The sequence below is a fragment of the Phyllostomus discolor genome, chromosome 11 (assembly GCF_004126475.2).
Source record: "Phyllostomus discolor isolate MPI-MPIP mPhyDis1 chromosome 11, mPhyDis1.pri.v3, whole genome shotgun sequence".
In the NCBI taxonomy this organism is placed as follows: Eukaryota; Metazoa; Chordata; class Mammalia; order Chiroptera; family Phyllostomidae; genus Phyllostomus; species Phyllostomus discolor.
The window spans coordinates 72,072,761-72,094,113 of record NC_040913.2 but is presented as its reverse complement, the minus strand read 5'-3'; the positions used below and the strand labels follow the sequence as shown (position 1 = coordinate 72,094,113).

General features: G+C 38.3%; 1 protein-coding gene and 1 pseudogene across 2 annotated transcripts in view; one reads left to right on the top strand and one right to left on the bottom strand.

Annotated features, from left to right (window-relative positions):
• ADAM9 (ADAM metallopeptidase domain 9) overlaps positions 1-21,353 on the top strand; it is a 98,783-nt gene that overhangs the window by 16,973 nt on the left and 60,457 nt on the right. For both annotated transcript variants that reach the window (XM_028526478.2, XM_036011578.1), the window contains exons 4-11: positions 3,490-3,568; positions 8,784-8,860; positions 9,875-10,070; positions 10,919-10,984; positions 11,876-11,947; positions 14,150-14,319; positions 17,358-17,439; positions 17,912-18,045. In XM_028526478.2, the coding sequence (XP_028382279.1) occupies positions 3,490-3,568; positions 8,784-8,860; positions 9,875-10,070; positions 10,919-10,984; positions 11,876-11,947; positions 14,150-14,319; positions 17,358-17,439; positions 17,912-18,045 (876 nt within the window). The remainder of the gene's footprint in view (positions 1-3,489; positions 3,569-8,783; positions 8,861-9,874; positions 10,071-10,918; positions 10,985-11,875; positions 11,948-14,149; positions 14,320-17,357; positions 17,440-17,911; positions 18,046-21,353) is intronic.
• On the bottom strand, positions 13,326-13,626 carry LOC114508785 (annotated as a pseudogene).

The following is a 21,353-nucleotide window of genomic DNA, read 5'->3' as shown; positions in this document are numbered from 1 at the left end:
AAAAAAATTTTGAAGCAAAAAACGTGGTAAAATATTTAATAATGTAAATAACACAGGCCATTGCTCCCCCACCCCAGTAAGCCAGGCAAGCTACATTTGGACTATAAGATGCACCCCCCTTTCCTCCCAAATTTGGGGGGAATGTGTCTTATAGTCCAAAAAATACAGTATTTTTCAAAGCGCTGTCTTGGAAGCAGCAGCTGCACCTGGGAGTTTGTTAGAAATGCAAACCGTCAGGTCCAGTGCTGGAATGAGTCAGAATTTGGGGAGGTGTCACAGCCGCAGTCTGTGTTTTAACGAGTTTTCCAGCTGATTTGTGTGCACCCTCACGTTTGCGTAACCCTTTTCACCTCAGAAGAAGAGGCTGAGTCAAAGGGCCTGAGGCTCCCTGACAGAATTTTAGGCAGTGTGACAAATACATTCAGACAAAGAGGCTTCTGGAAGCCACTGTATTTGTTAACATTTATTAAGCATTTTCTATATCCTAGGCACTGTACCAGGTACTTTTAAGTGTATTATTTATTTAAGTCTCGCCAAACTCCTGAGAGATCCTACTTGATCCCTATATAATGATGTCAGTATATACAGAAATCTTATAGGTCCAAATATTTTCTCCCACTCTTCCTTTGTACAAGGACATGTAAATTAATAAATTTTTTTTGATAAAGTCATAGTTCCTTATGTTTGCAAAGTTTTCAGCTTATAAAGCATTCTCATAACTTTTATTTCATTTGTTATATTGTAACAACTTCATTGTAGAGTAGTGTCTATTGTCCTCATTTTATGCATAAGAATACTGATATTCAGGAAGGTTAGGTGACTTGCTCAGTATCACTTAGTTTGTAAGTGTTCAAGCTGGGGTGCAAGTCCAAGTCGTTTGACCTAAAGTCTAATGAAGTCTAATACAATGATTATATATGCTTTGTATAGTCTGCATTGCTAGTACTTGAATTGGTGGGGAAACTGGTGGTCATTAAATCTAGTGATCACTAGTGAAAAGAAGTTAGGATAGTCAAATAAAATGACTCAGATACACTTTCTCTAGTGATGGGGAAATTATGAAGTTCAGTGAAAGAGTGACTGTATTTGAGCAAATGCTTATTTTCCTTCTCCTTGCCTCTAGAATAATGGTCTTAAGTTTTTTGAGGTCACAAATCCCTTGAGAATTTGGTTAAAGCTGTGAACCCTCTTTGCAGAGGAGTGTGCATAATCAGAGGCTGGGGTTGTAGAAAAGAATACAGCACACCTTTTCTCTGCTTGTGTGGAACAAATATAAAAATAAAATAGAAGGGTAAGTTAAACAGGAGGTTAAAACATCCCTTTCATTACTGATACTGGCTGGTTTGGGATTTAGCTTAGAATAAGAACCTGATGGACCTAGGAATCCTGAATCCAGTATTATTAGGCAGATTTAGTCATTCAGGGTCAGTGCTGCATGCTGGTGAGCCTTCTGGAGAAGGTGTGGGCAGTGATTTCCAAAGACGAGGAAGGGCAGAACAAAGCCAGGTATCCCCAGTGCATTCTTTTCAAGTTCTCCGCAAGAGGGAACAAAGGGTGTGTATGTGTGGGGGAGGGCGAGAGATGGGGAGATGGTGCAATGACTGAACAGGGTTGGATAACTGAAAGGACTCAAGACTCCACAGGCTACTCCCAAGCTCACCCCAGTAGACTTTAATAAATGTGTGAGAGAAGTGCATCAGGAAAAAGAAAGGGCAACCAATCATCAAGAGGTTCAGAGACTTCAGGCAGAGCCCCCCCACAGTCCTCTCCCAGTTGCCTGGTGTAGCACAGGAGCCCCAGGCTGGGGAGCTGCTGAAGTGTTCGTGATAGTTCGAAGAAACCACCCTGAGGACTAGCAGATGTGGACATGCCGTTTATTACTCATATTACAGGGGAGTGCACCACCAGTGTGCGAGAGAGACTGCACCTCCTCCCGTCTGAGGCTCATTGTTAGGGGTCCCAGCCAGACAAAGGCAGTACAGGTCCAGGTTGCGCAACTCTACGTGTGGCCCGGAGCTACATTACTTCATTGTGTACGTGCAGAAGGAGACAGTTAAGAAGCAGTCACAGGACCAGAAGCCACTCCAAAAAGGAGATAAGGAGGGAGTTACTTACAATCTATTCCCAAAACAACACACATTCCTTCTGGCCAGGGGCCGCCAGACCAGCCCTTGTTACGGGTGGTGGAAGAGCCATGTATGGACCCCACTTGGAGAAGTGTCTTGTCTTCAGATTGCAAAACACTGAGATGTGTGTGAAGCACACATTTGCAGGGGAGCCCAGGCACAAGTGTTAAGAGGGTCTTTTATGCTACATTGGTCACATAGCCGAAGTCAGGCTTTTTGGCTGGTTATATTGCATGCAAACTATCAATCCACCCAGCTTTAAACAATATAGATAAACTGGCCCTGGATGCCTTCTGGGGAGTTTAGAAAGTTTGGAACCATTAACGGTGCAGTATGAATCACTAGCTAGCTCACGGCATCCCTGACTTGTCCTTAAGCCCTGGAGATAAGGAAGGGCTGATAATGGAGCTCCTCCAGTTCTGCTGCAAAACTTCAGTCAGGCTCCCGAACCTTCTCCCAGGCACGCTGGTGTACTTCCTTGTGGAATCCAGTTTTAGCAAGAACACCCTCCCCTGCCTCGCCCCCCACCTTGTTACCTGATCACTCCGGATGTCTGAACAGGTTCCTCGTCTCCACCACCCTCAGGTCTGTTAGGCCGGTTTAGCCAGAGCCTTTCCCACCCCATGATGTTTCCTCTTAGTAATATTCTTTCTACTGACCCCCACCCAGCTCCTTATCCATAAATTCCTACGGGCCCATGCTGCATTTGGAGTTGAGCCAGATGTCTCTCCCCCACTGTGACGTTCTGCTGCAGTGGTCCCTATACCTGAATACAAGTCTGCCTTGTCGTCTTTAACAAGTGTCTGTGAATATTTTTCCTTTAACAGAGAGAACCCTATCTTTACACACGTGGGTTACACTACTGAGCGCCTTTAACATGCAGGGAAGCTTCAGGCATCAGCGATACTTGTTTCCTTCAACAACTGACATACTTTGCTTCTGTACTTAGGAGGTGAAGGCAGCAAGTGCTTCTTGTTTATACAGGACTTTTAGAAAAGACTTTTAGCACTACTTTCCTTCTAGAAATATAATGTACTGTATAACCCAATCTATGCTTTTCCTGTGAGATGTTTCAGAGAAATTTAAGGGCATTGTTTGTGTTAACATCATTAGTTTTTGTAACCAGCTTTTCAGGACCATTAGCACAAACATGCAGCTTAACATTTTGATGAGGGAGTGATGCAATGCTTTCAGATGCATGCTGAGTTGTCTTTAGTTTTATGGAGCTCCATCTTTAAATAATATATATCAGGTGAAAGTTTTTATTCTACTCATTTCTTCTAGGAGTAGTGGCTTTTGTGTTGTACCCTTGGTTGTATATAAATAAAATAATTTTAAATGGTGTGTTTTATTCCTCTTCCAGAGACCTTTTGCCCAAAGATTTTGTAGTTTATACCTACAACAAGGAAGGGGCCCTGATCTCTGACTATCCTGATATACAGGTAATATATTTTATTCCTGATCCTACAGCAGAATTTAAAATAATTATAATTCTAAAGTGTCTTCTCTTTAGGTACTCAGCACTGTTGTATCTCACAACTTCAAGGGTCACCTTTGACTTTGTAATGCACGGACTTGTCCTGGGGGTGGTGGGGTGGTAGGTGCATTCACGCAAACCAAACTGTCCCTTACAGCTCTCCAGGTACTCAGGAGAGTCAAGTGTTGTTGTTTTTTTAAAGATCAGGAGAATAATCCTCTATTTAATGATAATCTTTATTAGTTATGAAAGGGAAAAGTTTGATATATTTTGAAAGATTTGTTTTTTTGGCTGAAATTTATTCTCTCCAAAATCTTACTTCCATATTAAACCATTGATTTGACATTAGTACTAAGTAGTAAAGAACAAACACTGGTTTGCTGTTATATATTCCAATTTTTTGCTGAAAACTATTCTTTCCTAAAGAGGTGTGGTGCTCTTTGCGTCAGAGAACAATATTCCTGAGGACAGAGCTGGCCAAATATACCTGAAAAAAACTGGCAGACACGCATTTGGCTTTACGTGTTATTTAATCAGAGCATAAACATTTCTAGTTTTATTTAGGGAGAGTGTTTTACAATGTTTTTGGCAATTAGGTATTATATATTTTTTCTTTTGCAATAGTTTTCACAAGAAGTCTTTGTTCCCATTAAACACGTAATTTTTCCCCTGAGCTTTGTAATGTTTTGCTAGCTTGAGTTGTTTTTGCTAGTTTTCACTTTTGCAGCACTCCTCAGGTCAATAGAAGGCAAAGCCTTTATTTTAGAGTAATTAATCTTTAATTAATTAAATAAAAAATTAATTAGTGCTTTAAAAATAAGGAAATGCTGACTTAACCCTATCCTTTTCTGATTCTTTTATCTTAATGTTCTGTTTGTTCATTGTTTAATAGCAAATTAGTAGAGGAGCCTAAATTTACATGATAGCGTAAACCAGATTACAAATCACTCATCTTTCCATTCATACATATGATGATCCATCCAGAGATTGCTCTGGCATGAGGCCAAAGGCCATATAATTAATGCCACTCAACAAAAGCAGTGATCTCCGGAAGGCTTTTGATGCTGTTGTTGTTCTGGACCTACACAGTGTTTGGACTTGAAACTTGGCTTTGTCATTTATTTGCTGATCAAGTCACTTTAACCTGGTTATGCCTTAGTGTCCTCACCTTAAAGTGAGAATAATTAATTGCAACTTCATGGAATTATTGGGAGGCTTAACTGAGTTAATGTTTTTGGAATTCTTAGAACAGTCATTTTAACAATTTTTAATTCACTAAGTATCATTACTTGTTATTATTGAAAATATATATGCTTAAAACTGCTGAAAGTAGATTTCAGTTAGAAACTTACAGAACTGTTACCTTAAAGTATTATGGAATTATGCTTCCCTGGGTGTTTGAAAAATCCAAACTAAGATAGACGGAGTCTTTCACTTATTTCTTGGTTATTGAATACCGTTCAGATAGATGGAAGTGTGACTACAGATTTCAGATATCAGTTAAAACTTTGGTACTGTTTTTTTTGTTTGTTTGTTTTGCATATGACTAGATTATCAGGTATCATAATGACATATATTTTTGTCCATAAAATGCAATTAATTTACACTGAGAAAATTTGAATGCTTTTCCTTATGATTCTGTTGTTCAAGATTAAAGTAATTTGTAAAGCTGTTATGTGGCTTTCGTTATCAGTGTCTTCCACAAGGCCATTTTTCACAAAGAAACAAAGTTTTAATGACCACTTTATATGAATTGCTGTGTGAAATAAAACTCCACATTGCTGTATCTTAGAACTTTGGGGTACCTTGCAAATGCATTAGGAAAGTCTTCCAATTAATTCCCCCAGTAACTGATGCTCTTTGTTTCCTCTAAAAGGGTATTGACCGCCCAAGGCTCGCTGGATTCTTGTGGGCTAATGTGCTGTTCTCTGCTTCTGCTCCCGCTAGTTGAGTTTTCTGAATAGAGTTTGTGTGTTTCCAAAACTGCGTATGCCACTTGTTCTTTACCATCATCATGCAATTTCATTAGATATTTTATAAACTTACAAAATACGATGTTTTTTTAAAAAGTAACGGGTGCTTTCAAAAGATGTAATAAAAAGTAACTAAAAAATACCATCGAGTTGGTAGCTTTAGTGACCACGATTTCAGAGCTTTTATGATTATAGTTGAAACTGGAAATATTTAATTGTCGGGTGCTTTGAGTCACTGTATCACTTTCTCACACATGTTACTTCATCTGTAATAGTAGAAGGTATTCTTTTCCTCTAGCGACAAGAAAGCAATATCAAAGCTGTAAGTACAGAACACTAGGAAGAAAAACATTAGTGGTTGTAAGTTGCCTCACACAAGAACAAGCTGTACAATGTTGAAATTCAACCTGTGTTGCTTAGTATATAACTCTTTAGTTATAGACATACAGGAAAATTTGCATGACTAATATAAAGCATGCATGTGTACTTTCATGTAGATCTTGAAACGTTAACATGTTACTGTATTTGTTTTATCACTTCTTCCCTTTTTTCCCCCTGAACCTTTTAAGATATGTTGCAGACCTGGAATTTCTTTACCCTTAAATACTTCAGTGTAACTTTCCTAAAAACAAGGAATTTTCTTATAACTATGGTACAGTTCTCAAAATTAGGAAGTTAACATTGAAGCAATATTATTATCTAATTGACAGACCTACTGACTTTTTTTGGTCTATCATCCCAATAATATCCTTTATAGCAGTCTGATGGCGGAGTGAAGGTGTAGCAGCCACCAAAACAAAGGTATCTTGAGACTGAAAAATGAAACAGGCAACTCCAGAGACTAATGTTACAGAATTTATTGCAGGGCAAGTTACTTACAGGGATAGGGTCAGGGTGGAAGGCAGGCGCACAGTGTGTGCAGCTGATCTCCCCTACCAGACAGTCGTTAACAGTAAATGTTTTAAGTGGTTTAGCTAAAGTACTGATGACCGACAAGACAAAGGGATGAGTGCTGGGTGTGCCAGAAACCACACCTCCAGATGGTCGCCTAATGGATGGTTGCATAGAGTTGATGCCAGCACCTAGTTTGGTATTTATCTTGGTTACCGTGCCATTCTGGTTCGTTACTGACAAGAATTTCTATGGTTATTTTGTAAAATTTTAAAGACCACAGATAATCATTAATTATAGACTTCAGTATACTGGCTGAAACTCACATTTCAAGTGAGGTTAGTCAGAGTTCTCAGCATGAAAAGCTCCAACAAGAAATCAAGGCCACAGAGATGGAGTCAGTCTCATTCACATCAACAGCCATACAATGACGAAAGAAAATCCAACTTCGTGTGTTGCCTTTAGCAGTCATGTGTCTTTAGTCTCCTTTAATCTGGAAATACTTATGTTCCCTTGTCTTTCACAACATTTGTAGTCCCCCCTTTTGTAGAATGACCTGCCATTGAGTTTGAAGTTTACCGATCATCAGATTCAGGCTCTGAACTTGGGCAGGAATGCCGCTGCAGGGGTACGAGTGGTTGTCAGTGTCAGGTCAGTGGGCGTGCGCTGCAGCCAGCCGTGTCGTTGACAGGGTTCTCTTCTGTCAGTTACTGTTTTCACTTTTTCATAGTATGGTTAGATACTTTGAGACTATGCGGATATCCTGTTACATCTCAAATGTTTACCCACTAGTGTTAGTGTTTAGTATTTGCTTGAATTGTAATTACACTAGTTGTTAAAATTGTGATTTCTTAGTTTCATCAGTGTTTTCATATTTTTGTCAGTGCTTTCTACTGTAAGGAAGAGTTTTTCCTTATTTATATCAGTACAGGCTCATGAGTTCTTACTTTATCACTAGTGAGTTGAAAATATTTTCATATATGCAATGGCATTTTTTATATTCTCCTTTTCAAATGGTCTGTTCATGTCTTTGACGTTTTTTATTGGGTTTTTAACCGTTTCCCTTCATTGTTTAAGAGTACTTTATAATAAGTTAAGGATATAAACCTTTATCTTTTATATATTTTCTCTCAGTCTGTGAATTATCTTTTGACCTTGTTTCTCTGTGTATGTATTTATTTTGATGTAGAAGATTGAAAAAAAATTTGTTTTATATAGTAAAAATTGCCAGTCTTTTATTGCATATAGCTTTTGAGTGATAGTTAGAAACCCTTTCTCTACACACAGGTTAAAGAGGAATTCACCCATGTTTTCTTTTAGTTCTTGTATGGTTTTATTTTTTATGTTTAAATTCTTGATCCATTTGGAGTTTATTCTTATGTGTGGTGTGAAGTATGGCTTTAATTTTATTCTTTTCTAAATGTCTAACCAATGAACTGAGTGCCATTTATGAAAAGCACATCTTTGCCACAGTGATTTGAGGTGCCACTTTTATCATAAAGTTCTATGTGTATCTTGGACTATTTTGAGACTTTGTGTTCTGTTTGTTGCACTGGTTGGTCTCTCAGTCAACGCACTACCAGAACTGTGCTGTTTGCATTATAAAGGCCATGTGATATGTCTCAGCCTGCTGTAGGGCTAGTTCCCCCTCACCACACACCCTTGGCTGTTTTTGTTTTTTTAGTGCTTTGTAATTGTTTTGAAGATGAGAAGATCTTATTGTGTACTATAAAAGTCTAAATATCATGAATGATATTATGTTTGTATTTCCACTAGTCAGTTTCTTGCTCAAAATTAAGTATACAAACTTTTTAGTTTTTAAAGATGACTGAATATGTCACTAATAAAAATAATATAATGAATATATTTATAGGAAGAAAAGAAAAATAACCTGACCAAAATCCCTTCTTTTTGCTACATACTAAGTCTTTTTCTGCCCTTGTTGTCATTAGCCTGTCACAAGGTCCACTTCTGTATTAAATATCACTTGGCTGCTATTGCTTCTTGGATTGACTGCGATACAAATGTTAAAGATGATATAATGTCTTTTTCTGCTTCTAGGCTTAAAAGTTATTGGAATAGAGCTGTTTGTACATAGTATTTTTTAGAATTCCACCTAAACATTTGTGTACTTAGAGGGTGATGGTAGGTAATCTGAAATCGTCTCAAGAATGCCATGTGATATTATGAGGTGGCAATAACATAAATAACATTTTTAGTTTACTGACCTTAAATAATTTTGTTAGCTCTGTAATTTCTGGGATGATTTTCTGCAGTGTAACAGCATCTGGACATAATACAGTTTTTATCCTCTAGGATCACTGTCACTATCGGGGCTACGTGGAGGGAGTTTATAAGTCATCCATTGCTCTTACTGACTGCTTTGGACTCAGGTAAGGATTTTCCTTATTCGTTCCTTCCCCCCTCTAGTTCGTACTCTTTTCCTTTCTCTGTTTCCGAATCAGGTCATTTGGGGGGACTTAACAAAATTAGATTTCACTTGGATTCTGCTGGAGGCCTTCAGAGCTGTATTTCAGATATCATTCTCGGCATGTTTATTTAGGTAAATATTACAGTTGATGAATTTTAATATTTAAGGAGAAAACTCATTATTGAGACTGCTAAGTAATTTTTGCTATTTAAAATATACTTAAATGTTGTATAACACTTTATGTGTGTACAGTTTTCACTTATATTCTTTTACATCTGAGAATGACTGTGAAAAGGGGCTCATTATCTCCACGTTTAGGTGAGCAAATGGAGGTTTGGGGAAATTGTATCACATATCAAGTGAAATGACAATAACATTAAAATTACATTTCCCGAGGGCTGGACAGTATGACACTGCTAGTTGGTTGGTTGCATGATTGACTGAATTAATAAATATTACTTTTATTTCTCAAACCAACTGTATAAGATAGCTACGATGGTCACCATCTAAGTAATAACACTTTTACAGAACAGTTATTATATGCCAGGCAGTGTTCTAAGTATTTTGCACTTATTAAATTAGTTCTGTATAACTCTATACAGAATAATGTAAAGTAAGGCAGAGGTTAAACAACTTGCTGAGAGTGCACAGCTAGGAGGAAACACTTGGGATTTGAACTCTGGTTCTCTGGCTGCAGACTCCGCACTTCTAGCCCCTGTCCTTTATTGCTGCCTTTCATGACACAGTAATTACTCAGGGAGGTTGAGTAACTTTTGGGGAGTGATGGTAGTAAGTGGCAGTCCTGAACTTTGAATTTAGGTCAGCCTGACTATAAAGCCTTATATTTTTCTCTATACCGTCCTACTCTTTCTTACACATGTTAAGAACCAGGACTTGAATTCAGGTTTTCTGATTCCTTTTCCTGTGTATTTTTTCCTCATTCTTAAAAATTGTGTATGTGTAATGCAACACGTAGAGGATTGCTGCATATGGAGAATGTGAGTTACGGGATCGAACCCCTGCAAAACAGCTCTCGTTTTGAGCACGTCCTTTATCGAATGGATGATGTCCATAAAGAGCCTCTGAAATGCGGGGTTTCCAACGAGGACATAGAGAAAGAAACTACACCGGATGAAGAGGAAGAGCCTCCTAGCATCACTCAGCTACTTCGAGTAAGGAAGTAATCCTTGGAAGGTTTAGTATGGTTTTTAGGAAGCTGCTTTGCAGTAAATGTCCTCAATTCAGGGTGAGGGAGTTTTAGCAAAAAGCGAGACTCATAGTGACCTAGGTACATTTTGCAGGCCTGATTCCCCATGGAAAAACCTATCCTTGGGCGTGGGTCCTGTGCATCTCCCAGTGGGAGCTGGACCCACACCATGCAGAGCGGCCTCCCACACTCTATGTACGAAACGATGCTGCTGTGTTGGAAGAGGCATGTGCCTCTTCTGGTGTGTTTTCATTAACATCAGTTCATACTAGCCTATGGCATTATTTTCATTGCCTTGCCTGCCATCCACTCTTGCCCACTACACTGTTCTTTTTAACTTTAATCATTGGAATATGTTAAATTTTAGCTTATTCTATCCTTTACATGCATTCATACAAATTCACAAGTCTTTTTTTTATTTTATTTTTTTAAGTGGCAACCTTTAAAAGGTTGCTCACTTCTGCTTTGGGTTGTTAATGGATATTCTTTCTTCCACTCAACATAGTAATGGGGTTTCTCATTAAAAAGTGTGTATGTGTTTAGTTTTGATATTAGAAAACCAATAATTCTGCTTTATAAACTTTAGCTCATACTATCTTTAAGTAGAATTTTTCTTAGATCAGTACAGATAGCAGATATCACTTAAAAAACATGTTATTTGCTTTTCTCATCTAGGATGTGTTATGTAAAATAATCTTATGATGTCCTTAGAAGACATGAAATAAGAGGCCAGAGGTGAGGGCAAGATCATTGCCTATGGAAACCATAAGCTTTGTAACGTACGTTTTTTGCCTTTGTGGTGTGTTCGGACAGAGACGAAGAGCTGTGCTGCCGCAGACCCGCTACGTGGAGCTGTTCATCGTCGTGGACAAGGAACGGGTAGGACTGCTGACAGTTTTTCTTCTTTTGCAGGAAAAGCAGGCGAGAAGTGAGCATCCCATGAAAGAAATATAGAGTATAGTATGTTTGTACTGATTTTTCTGAAATGTAATTTAAAAACAGAATTGGCTTTTTCCCCTTAAGCATACTGAATATTCAGAATACCACCAGAAGCTGCAGATAGCAAGTAGGACTACCTCTATTTTTTACTAGTGATTTTTTTTCCATTTTTTTTTTCCGGGTGATTGGCTCATGCTGAATATCTTAAGTAAAGCTGTACTGCCTCTCAGAGTCCTGAGACCTTTTCAGATGACTTTACAGGACTGTAATTAGTTAATCAGATATTGCTTTGCTGCCTAATAGAATTGCTTTGCTGTCTATAATTTCTGCTGACCTAAACTTCATTTTAAGAGATAGAAACCTCCAGGTCCTGGAATGTGTTAGAAGGGAATAGAGGAGGGTGGTTCATTTTAGCTTTTATCAATACTATTAACTTCACTGTCCATGATAATACTAGGGGTTTTCCTTATTCATACTGAGAATTGCACTTAACTAAGAAAAGTAAAGGATCTATTTTAGCATTTATAGGCTTTTCAGGCTTAGATGTAGCTGTCATATAATTTAACATAGATTTTTTGAAATGTTTTGTCTGGCTTTTACTGAGATCTTTGTTATTTGTGTGAAGAAGTTGTTTGTAGAAAGTTTATCACTGAAATTATCACTGAAATGTATCTTTTAGATTTATAAATTGAAATACTGACAAATGTCTAAATGCCTCAGGTTTTGGTTCAGAGGAAATATTTGAATTTTAATGTTCACTGTAAAAGATTATAGAAATTTTTTTTCCCGAAATTACTTTGGTGGTAAAGGTTTTCTTCTCTCGCTTTGTAGTATGACATGATGGGGAGAAACCAGACTGCAGTGAGAGAAGAGATGATTCGTCTAGCAAACTATTTGGACAGTGTAAGTCGTATCTTCTGTTAGAATTATTTTATCGTGTCCTTGTGAAACAGTCCCAGAACAGAATTTAAAAATTGTCTCATTTTGAGCTCTCATTATCCTAGGACCTAAATGACTCAATTTTCCAGGGGTCTTTTTTTTTTAAAGTTCATTTTGTAACTATTTTTAAGTTTGAAAGGAAAGGGTAATTGTGGTAAGACTTTGAAACAAGCAAGAGATTTCATATTAGCGCCTACTTTATCTTTAGAGTATGTAGGCTAAGGTACTTTGCATTATGAAAAGATCTTTGAATTTTTACTGAGAGAACCTTATTTTGATTAAGGCTGCCTCCTACACTGGAAATATGATATGACAAAATTTGTGTGTGTGTATGTGTGTGTGTGAGAGAGAGGGAGAGAGACAGAAATGTGGTTTGAGATTTTGAGGTTCAGTCATCCACTGAGAAGTGTTGAAACTTAGATGTTCATAAGATTTTTTTATCTATAAGGTGTTTCCCTGATGAATACCAAGCATAGTAATAATGATGATGATAATAGCATTCTGTTGAGCATTTATAATGTTCTTGAAACTAACCGAGTGCTTTACATTTAAGAACTTACTCATTCTTCACAGTATTTCTGTGAAACAGATATGAGTTCTAGATTCCTTTATCCAAAACTTTGGGGGTACATGTAATTAGAATTTTATATAAGAGTTTAGAAAGGTGCCAACCAGTGGTTGTTGCCGCCAATTCAACATTGACAGGAATCTCCAGTTTGAGGTGGAGTGAAGAAGGAAACTTGACTCAGTGCAAATAGCTCAATTGTGACATGGCACAGCGGTGAGACCAGCACAGCTGTGGAATTGTTACAGCTCAGTTATGAAGCAGTGCGGCTGTGAAACAGGGTGGCTAGGAGGAAGTTCTGGAGCGAGGCCCCTCTGCAGATAGACAGTTCTGCTCTGCTTTGCCCCACTTTGTGCAGGTCTGCTCAGCAAGAGGGGAGCTGACTTGTATAAACAGAAGCACCTGTCCCTGGTCCCTGATTGGTCCATCCTTATGCAAGTGAGGACTCCAAATCTTTGCAGTTGATTGGTCCAAAAAGCACTGTCTTGATTGGTCAGAATGGAGCTGCTCTGATTGGTCTGTGAAGATGCTGGTGGGAATACAGTTGCACAGCTCTGCCTGGATGGGGAAAGCCTCGGTCCTGCGGGTTGAAATACAATGCAGGACCTCCTTTATAAGGGCTGGCCCAGATGGCAGGAGCACAGTGCAGGCAGGCAGTTCAGTGCAGGCTTCTCCATGACATGAGCTTTGTGGGAGAGGCCCCTGTTTAGAAACAGCTACTAGGCCCTGCTTTTATTTATTTTTATTTATATGTTCATTTATTTATTTATTTGTAAACAAAAGATGTTTTTTGGTATGGTTCCCCACTTGATTCAGGGTGTTTTTAGTGCTGCTTCCTTGTGAAGGAGCATCCTTCTGGAAACCTTGCTTTTCTTCCTGTAGGCTGACAGGGGAGGAGCAGCCCGCACACTAAACTACCATTCGTGCAGGGCTGCAGACAGTGGTGATTTTATGGCATCCCGGGCACTTCACATCCACGAAGCAGGAACTGGGGCTCTGCACCAGACGCTTCTTTTTGTGTCTCTGCTCCTCTCCTGGAGAGATGAAGGAGGTCCTTAGTGAGAGGCGTGTTGTTGTGGGGAGGCCGTCACTGCCAGAAAGCCAGGCTCTGCTTTTAAATTCGAGCCCAGTCAGCCACTAGGAACCCTTCTTACTTAGTAGGACTTATGTTGCTTAGGGCCCACAAAGGTAACATGATTCACTAGGTATTATAAACACCTCCCACAGGATCTTGGGGTAGAATAATGTAATCAAACCCGTTGGTATTTCTATAGTGAAATGTGTCAATATTTCCATTCATTGAGATAAATGTGGACCATAAATAGACTTGCATTAGTTTAAGGTAAGTTTTGGAATTAATTCACCAAAAACGTTAAATTTCCAGTTTGTCAAATTTTGGAGTGGAAGATTAAAAGGATTTTGAACTTATGTTACTTTTATTTTATGGGTGAGGAAACCCCTTGAGAGGTTAGGGTCTCATATTGAAGGAAATATTTTTTGGAGGGGAGGAGTCCTGTTTTTAATTTAAGTAGTTATGTTACTTCATTGTAAGTTAAAAGAGATATACTTTGATATATTTTATACTTTTGTTTTCTTCTTAGATGTATATTATGTTAAATATTCGAATTGTGCTAGTTGGACTGGAGATTTGGACAAACGGAAACCTGATCAGCATAATCGGAGGGGCTGGCGATGTGCTGGGGAACTTTGTGCAATGGCGGGAGAAGTTTCTCATAACTCGTCGGAGACACGACAGCGCCCAGCTAGTTCTGTAAGTGACTTTTCGAAGAGTACCGTTGATGAGGTGGTCAGAATAATGATTTTTGCTTGTTTGCTTTTATTATTTTTGTAAGGTTTTTGAGCATTCATTTAAATAAATAAGGAAAACAGTTTCATACAATAGGACAAGTGGGAGTGTGATAGCGAGACCCCTCTGGTGTGCCGGATTCCTTGTCACCTCTATCCCACGTCCTCCTTCCTGTTTCTTGGGTTTGGTTTGCTCTCACTTTGGCATTTTTTCTAGTTCCGTCTTGTGAAAGGATATATGGAGAGAAAAATTGTGACCCCTTGCATGTCAGAAAATGTATTTCACAGTCTCAGAACAGATTTTAAAATGGCCTCATTTTGACTTTTGATTATCCTGGTGTCTAATTAACTCTCTTTCATGGGTGCGCTTTCTAGTTTGTTTGTAACTGATTGTTTGGATGGGTATAAAATCCTAGGCATGAAATCTTTCCTTCTGAGTTTTGAAAGCATGAATGTGTTTGTTATCTTTTCACTTCTCGTATTACTGTTGAGAAGCCTTAAATCATTCTGATTCCTGATCCTGAATGTGTGGCCTTTTACTTTTTCTCTGGAAACATAGAGAATCTTCTCTTAGTTCCCAGGTGTCCTTAAGTTTCTTGATGTTTAGGTCTCTTGGTGTAGGTCTCTAATCAGTGATGTACTGTCTACTTAGTGGGTAATTTCAGTCTTGAAACTGATGTCCTGTAGTTTTAGGAATTTTTCTCAAATTGTTTTGAAGATGATTTCATCTTCTTTATTTTTATTCTTCATTTCTTCTGGGATTCCTTTTCCTTGGCAGTCAAATATTGTGTTTATCCTCTAATTTTATTGTTTTTGACTCCTCTCTTTGTCTTTTTGTCCACTTTTTGGGATATTTTCTTAAAATTATCTTCTAAGCTTTATACTGAGTTTTAAATTTCTGGCTATATTATTTTTAATGTTTAATAGGGTTTTTTTGTTCCCTTGAAAATTTTTTATATAATCAAGTTTTGATTTCATGGATGTAATAGTTTGCCTACTTTCTTTGAAATATTACTGATATGTTTAAAAATTTTTCTGTCTTTATATAGCAGTTTCATGGTACCATAATAAAACTTAAACTTATGTAAACACTTAGTATAAGTACATTCCAAAAAGTAACAGCAAAATGTTCACTTAAAATATCTAAAGCAGTGCTGACTGTGTGGCTCAGTGGATTGGGTGCCAGTCTGCAAACTGAAAGGTCGCCAGTTTGATTCCCAGTCAGGGCACATGCCTGGTTGTGAGCCAGTGCGAGAGGCAGCCAGTTGATGTGTCTCATACACATCAATGTTTCTCTTCATCATGAAAATAAATAAATAAATAAATAAATTTATTTATTTCTCTCTGAAAATAAATAAATAAATAAATAAAACCTTAAAAAAAAGAAGTCACTATTTAAAACAATATTTAAAGCATTTTGTGCTTCTTAAAAGGTTTCTGGCTCGAGAGGCTGGCTTTTTGCCAAAAACATGTTCTACTTTATATACTACTTTTTTGCCACCTTCAGTGAGGTACCTAAAATAGAAATTTTTTTCAGAGGAGAAATTTCCCTTGATTTGATTTTGTTTTCTTTTGTTATATGAGTTAGTTCAGAGCAAGGCACTGGAGATGTCAAAATGGATTTTCATGGCCCTGTAATTAAAAAGACTTGGTCATGACCTTAAAAAAAGGATTTTATTTATTTTTAGAGAGAAGGGAAGGGAATGAGAAAGAGAGGGAGAGAAACACCAGTGTGTGTTTGCCTCTCATGTGCCGGCTACCGGGGATCTGGCCCGCAATTCAGGCATGTGTCCTGACTGGGAACCAAACTGTGACCCTTTGGTTTGCAGGCCACTGAACCACACCAGCCAGGGCTGATCATGATCTTTTTATTAATTTTTAGTAAAATTGCACCTGCACGTATCCTCAGACAGCAAGCATGTGATCTGGTTCACATAAGCCTGAAAGGAACAGGCATCAAGCATACCCCCATGCCTTTCCCAAGTGCACCTACCAAGTTGTTTTCCTTTTGGTCTCTGTTGTGTTAGAGGGATTTCCCAAACGTCAGGTGATGTCTGGTTTCTGTTTGTGGTTAACATGGGGCACTGAAAAACTGTTTGGAAGCATTGAGTACATGAGTAGGGCCTGGGGACTTTTGGATTCCCTGTGTGGTGATCTGGCTGAAGTGTTTTGTTGGAAATCCCCATATGTCAGTATCTGGAGTCCTTTTCTCCTGGCTGTTCAGATGCCCCAGAAAAGGATTTATTCATTCATTTAAAATATATGTATTAGGGGTGTAAAAGATTATACCCGTAGACACCTGGGGTATAGCAGTGAACAAAGCTGATAAAACTCTTTGCTCTCATGGAGTCCATATTCTGGTGGAGGTGACTGGGTGTGAATGAGATAAATAAGAATATATAATATGTTAAATAAAGGTAAGTTGTAAGGAGGAAAAATAAAAGGGTTGGAGGAGTAAAGTGGAAATTTTAGGTAACATGGCAAAAGAAGGTCTCAGTGAGAAGACGACTTTTGAGTAAAGGCCTGAAGGAGGCGAGGGAACAGTTAGGGGTCTGTACGGGGGAGGACAGTGCTGGGCAGAGGGAGGAGGTCCTGAGATACAAGTGAGGAACCGTTTGGAGGCCACTGTGTTCCCTGCCCGGCAGCCTCCTGTGTGCATGTGTAGTCATTGAGTTTGTTACCTGTCTTTCACTGGAGTTTTTGAATATATAAATGTAATGCATCTCAGGGATGTGTTTCATTACAAGGGAGAAAATATTTTGTGTTTTCTAAAATGCATCTTCATTTTAAAAAGTGAATTTGTAATATTAATCTTATTTTCTGATAATAAAAGAGAGAAGGCTTTATTGTATTCCGACTTTAAAATGTTACTTGATTTTGCTGTCTTCTCCCAGGTTTTGTAGGTTCCATCAATCCGGCTTAAGATTACCCACAGATATAGGAGCAGGTGTTCCTTTTTCCTCCCAGCACTACTTACAACTTGTACCTTTTCTTTTCACTTAGGAAGAAAGGCTTCGGTGGGACTGCGGGAATGGCCTTCGTGGGAACAGTGTGTTCCAGGAGCCACGCAGGCGGGATTAACGTGGTACGTTTTTGATCTTGATGTTCACCTTCGGGTCTCTGCGTGAGGACAGTGTCAGGCATTCATTGGCTCTACACTTCCTCCCCTAGTCCTTAAAACTATATTTTGGGTATATTTAGGGACAATGTAGAAGTGGCAGATGGCTTGTTTCTCTAGAGACTGGATTAAGTATTCTAATATTTATTATGTGTTTATTAGCTCCTTACTTTTTATTGATGAGGAAATAGAGACTCCGTTTCAGGAAATTAAATTAGAACCATGAATCTGTTTTCCCATAAACCACCATGAGTAGTCTAAAGTACAGTGTTTGATTTATTGCTCAGAGGGTCTATCTTCATCATCTGTGTGTTGAGTCACACCAGTTTCTTACTAGAGTGAAAGGTATAAGGACTGATGTTGTGAAAAAATAATCTCAGAAACAAAACATATCCTTTTTGCTCAGAAACCTAATTAATACCTTCTTATATTTGGACAGTTTGGGCAAATTACAGTAGAGACATTTGCATCCATTGTTGCTCACGAGCTGGGTCATAACCTCGGAATGAACCATGATGACGGGAGAGATTGCGTTTGTGGAGCACAGAACTGCATCATGAATTCAGGAGCATCGTGAGTAATCGAATTCCTTCTTCTTAGTCTCTTTAATATGGTATTGTAGATCGATGTTCCTTAAACTCGGGATATACACGTATCTGTGTTGAAAAAACAGAAAAATTTATTCCTGGCTCCACTGAAATCATCTGCATGATACACTAATGAGAAGTCTGGTTTTTTTTTTGTTAGCATTTTTTGTTTGAGCCAGCATTTTTAAAATTTTATTTATTATTTTTTTATTTTTTTTAATTTTATTTTAATCATTGTTCAAGTACAGTTTTCTCCCACTTACTCCCATTCCAGCCCACCCACCCAACCCTCCCCTCTTTCCCCCCATTACCCCCCACCCCTAGTTTTTGTCCATGTGTCCTCCAAATTTGTTCCTGTAAACCCTACCCATTCCCCCCTGAAATTCCCTCTTCTCTCCCCTCTGGTCACTGTCAGTCTGTCCCCTATTTCAGTGTCTTTGGTTATATTTTGCTTGTTTCTTTGTTTTCTTGTTTAGGTTCCTGTTAAAGGTGATATCATGTGGTAGAAGTCTGTTTTTTAATTAAGTAAATAATTCTACAGGGCTTTCAGCAAGAAACATTTATGTAGGCACAGGTGTGTAGTTACACTCTTCTTTAAAGCAGTTGACAGACCAAAAGATATCAGAACGTGGGAAAGTTTACATCTGAATTAGAAATTAGGGAAGGGTTTCTGCTCGATTTAGTGCAGGTTGGAATACAGATTGAAGGACTGTATGAAGCGTTTACTCACAAACCCCTTGAGAAAGCTCCGCAGTGTCACTGTAAATAGAAGAAACCCTAACACAGTCCTACTAACATCTCCAATTTTATAGATAAAGGGGGAAAGTAAGACAAAGAGGAGGAGAGAGAAGAGTTAACGTTTACTGAACCCATTTTTTGTATCAGGTACTGTTCTGACTACTTAAAAGGTATTAATCATTTAATGCTCAACAGCCTGCTGAGATGTAGGTATGTTTTTATCTCTGCAGGTGAGCAAAACTGAGGCCACCCATCTAGGGAACTGGTAACACTAGGATTTGAAATCAGGAAGTCTGGTTCCTGTGATCCAGAACCTGTGATCTTAGAACCCCTTCTTTTGCCAGGGTTCAAAACTAATTGAATTGAGGATCTAATGGTGAACAAGAGCCATTGAGTAGTTGGGCTTCTTTTTTATGCAAAGTTGTCATAAGGCAACAAGGTTCCATCCTAATTTAGTCGGCAGTCTTACTAAGCAGAGAGCTGGATATAGCTACAATGCGTGTGTGTTGTAGAAATTGAGCCAGAGAAAAAAAATTGTATATGAAAGATGTTCATCTTTAATGAACGCAGATGAAGATTTCATATGGGGGAATATCCACGGCCCCAAGGAGTCAGTCCCTGTCCTCCTTCTCTCAAGCTTCTGGGGCAATGAAAGATGATAAAAACTTCCATAGGTCAGCACTTTATCTTTAGATCTGAGAGGATAATTGTAATTACATCCTGGTGTAAAGGCGAAGCACTCGAGCAACATTTACTGCAGAACTGATATGTTTTTGAGCAAATACTAGGCTGAAAAGATTGATAATGGAAGAATGAGAGTAGTGCTTATATATTCACAAGAAATATGTTTGTAAAAGATTTTCCATAGGAGATTCCGGGAAGTAAATTTAGTGTTGGCTTTGGCTGGCAGTGAAGTTGAAGAATACATAAATTCGGGGAATAAGAAATAAATAATCAAAAGTGAGATAAAACAAGAAACTGAGACGAAAAAAGGAGTGTTCAGAGGAAGGATGTTGTGAAACAGTGCTAGAGAGGAACTGGAAATGGCGTGGGGCGGTGAAGAGTGGACCCGTACTTCATCCACTGTTTACTTCATCCACTGGTCACTGAGCACGTGTGCCAGGCCTTGTTTCAGCACTGAGAGTATCTCAGTGAATTGGATGAAGATTTGACCTTTATAGAGTTTACATTTCAGTGAGGGGAAGACAAAATGTTAGCAATAACAAATACATCAGCAATAAGTCAGAAGCTACTATGATTATGTCGAGGAAACATACCTGCGGCAAAGAGACTTAAAATAAGCCAAAGATGATCACTTTTCATTTATGAGATATATAATTATTAGTGAACATTTGTGATAGTTGTTTATTTTATATTATTAAAATATTTAATGTGAAAGGCACCTCAAGGGAAAATGGTCACTTATATTGGAGAAGCTTTAAAAATGTCTTTCTTAATCATTGACAGATTACAGTATATAAACAAAATATATGTAAAGATGTAAACAAAAGTATGGAGGAAGCTTTTGGAAAATTAAAAGAGAGTTTATTCAGATAATAATTTGCAAACCAGGAAACAGCCCACGGTATGAACCAAAGATATTTTTTAAAATGGATGGAATAAGGCAACTTTTATAGAGGCAAAAATTATAAGGAGCTGACTGTCAAAGAGATGGGTTGCTGGGGAAAACAAGACCATAAGCTTACGTTATTTCTTTTCTGACTGGTGGGGCAACTGTACTTTCAGTGGTTGGCTGACTCAGAGGTCAAACAAGTGGGGTTTGCGATGAGAACGATAGATAATAGATGATTAAGCATTTGTTAACATCCTTGTTTCAGCCCAGGCCTGTAGAACAAAACAGCTGCTTCCTGATCACACAATTATAGTACAGGGAGTATTATTTGACAGTGATGCGAAAAGTATGACTTAGCAAAGAGTACAATCAGCACGAGGGGTGCTGCTTGCAGTGCAGGTGGTTTTGGAGCCCAGAAGGGCTAAGTTATGCATTGTAAGCAGTGTCGGAGCTCAAGCTGCAAAAATCCATATATTGGGCCAGGAATTATGGTATTAAAGTTCTGATAAGTCTTCATGATTATAGAAGTTCAAATGAATAATTAGTAAGGTTGATTTAGTAGATAAAACTTCAGCTCTATGCAGGACAGAGCATAAATCTTCATTGCAGCATCCAGTTGACCATTTTGCCAAAAGAAGACTTACGTAATTTTCAAAAAGCAGAAACAGGGCAGGTCTCATTCTTTGACCACTAAGTGGTAAGACTGGATGTTGATAACAAATCCCCTAAAGGAGCTGATAATTTTAAAGCACTGTCCTAAGTAAATATTGTGCCAAAGAAGAGACCTGAAGTCCAAAGTAGTTACAAAATATTTTGAAGGTAATGGTATTGTGACTGTTACATTTAAAAGTTGCTACATATTGAAACTTAAACATGAATATAAGATGATACTAAATTTCAGATTGTCTGTTTTCACCATGAGAAGAGCTGCAAAGGAGGTTTTTTTTATATTATAAAAATATAACTTTGTAGGGATGTAGAAG